At 57.4% G+C, this 1,694-nt stretch overlaps 1 protein-coding gene across 1 annotated transcript in view; it reads left to right on the top strand.

Annotated features, from left to right (window-relative positions):
• The window catches only part of SETTUDRAFT_184543 (uncharacterized protein), a 2,701-nt gene extending 1,015 nt beyond the window's left edge, over positions 1 to 1,686 (top strand). Inside the window, exons 3-4 of the mRNA XM_008027746.1 lie at positions 15 to 134; positions 189 to 1,686. Of these exons, the coding sequence (XP_008025937.1) occupies positions 15 to 134; positions 189 to 1,311 (1,243 nt within the window). The 3' untranslated portion in view covers positions 1,312 to 1,686. The remainder of the gene's footprint in view (positions 1 to 14; positions 135 to 188) is intronic.
• Positions 1,687 to 1,694: the final 8 nt, after the last annotated feature.

Raw genomic sequence — 1,694 nt, 5'->3', positions numbered from 1 at the left:
CCCGCCTCCCCCAGCCAACCCAGCCCCACCGGCGGGCCTGATAATGGCGGTGGCGGTGGAGGCGGCGGTCCCACCAGTTCGCCGCTGCTCTTCTTCGTCGCGCTGGGCTTCGGTGTCGTCTTTACAAACCTATGGTAGGCTTCGCGTACGGATATAGTCTGCCTTCAACATGCTGACTCCCCCGTCAGGATCATCGTCGGCGTCAAGTACTGCTTCCGCTACAATCGCCGTCGCGCTGCCCAGAATGCTGCCAATGCTGAAATCGACATGGCCAACGTGCCCCGTCCTCACCGAAGGCGCAGGGAAAAGAAGCTCATGACCATGGACGAGGTGAACGAACGTTTCTCCCTGACCAAGTACAAGCAATGGAAGTCGAGTCGCGAGACCGAGGGACTGCCATCCAACGGTGGCATCGCAACAGCGCCCCAGAGCAGAGCATCAAGCATCAAGGATGTCGAGGCTGCCTCGCCTACCCCAGACGACGGCCCAGGACCGAGGACAGACACTGCGCTTTCCATGGCCCGCCAAGATCATGCCGCCCAAAACTCGTCATCCTCGCCGAGATCAAGCGTGGAAAGCAAAAAGGGCGAGCACGTCCATGATGCTGAGAAGCACATGGAAAAAGACGAGGCGGTCGCCGGCAAGGCCAAGGAGGACGAGGCGCGCAGCCCTACGCCACAAGCAACCGTACGCGAGCGAGAAGACGACTCAGATGACGATGACGATGACCCGATTCGTACTGCCACTGCACCAGAATTGCTGGCCGAGCCCGGCGACACGTGTGCCATTTGCATAGATACCCTCGAGGATGACGAAGACGTAAGAGGACTGACCTGCGGTCATGCTTTCCACGCTAGTTGCGTTGACCCGTGGTTGACAAGTCGCCGCGCCTGCTGCCCGCTCTGCAAGGCCGACTACTATGTTCCAAAGCCTCGCCCGGAAGGTGAAGTCGATCCTACCACTGGCCTCCGTCCAGGCGCTGCTCCCACGTCACCACAGGCCGTCTGGGCCTCGACCAACCCCTTCTCTCGATCTCGGGTAGTGATTATCAATTCCGACGTCCCGCCACAACGTGCTTCTGGACGCATGGGTCGGTCTAGCCGGGGCGGCCATTTCGCACCCGGCGGTGCATCACACGGCACAGCCCAATCTGGGCAGAATTCTGGTTGGCTATCACGTATAACCCCCGCTTCCAGCCAGGGAAGCCCTCCCCGATTCTCGAGCTGGTTCACCCGTAACAGGGGCGCTTCCAACAATGCGAGCGCTTCCCAGCAGCCGACACCAGGGCAGCTAGAAGCTGGAAACCGGTAGATGCCACGACCACTCTCTCGTCCAAATCTTTTATCCAATTCCCAGTTCTTACGTTTCATTACGAATATGCTCATACCCCGTGGACTTTTTATGTGCGCCATCGTTTTTTACCATCGCACCTCCTAGGAGTTTCATTGTCTTCCCCACTTGTCCAATCCTAGCGATTAAGCAAGCGACCGTGTCTTCCTCTCCCGGCGTTATTATACGGCTTAGTAGTCTTAGTACCTATTTGGAGCACAGCATTTCGGCGTCTTCTTTTACCGTTTCAGCTTTCTCATCATGGGAGTCGGGAAAGAGACGAACAGAAATGATGTACGTTTGCCTGCATAAGAGAGCAATAATGCAACTTGGCTCTCACCCCCACTCAAGAAAAAAACCCCCAA

The sequence above is a fragment of the Exserohilum turcica genome (genome assembly GCF_000359705.1).
Source record: "Exserohilum turcica Et28A unplaced genomic scaffold SETTUscaffold_20, whole genome shotgun sequence".
Lineage (NCBI taxonomy): Eukaryota > Fungi > Ascomycota > Dothideomycetes > Pleosporales > Pleosporaceae > Exserohilum > Exserohilum turcicum.
Note: the sequence above shows the minus strand (reverse complement) of the source record. Positions and strands in the feature narration are given on the sequence as shown.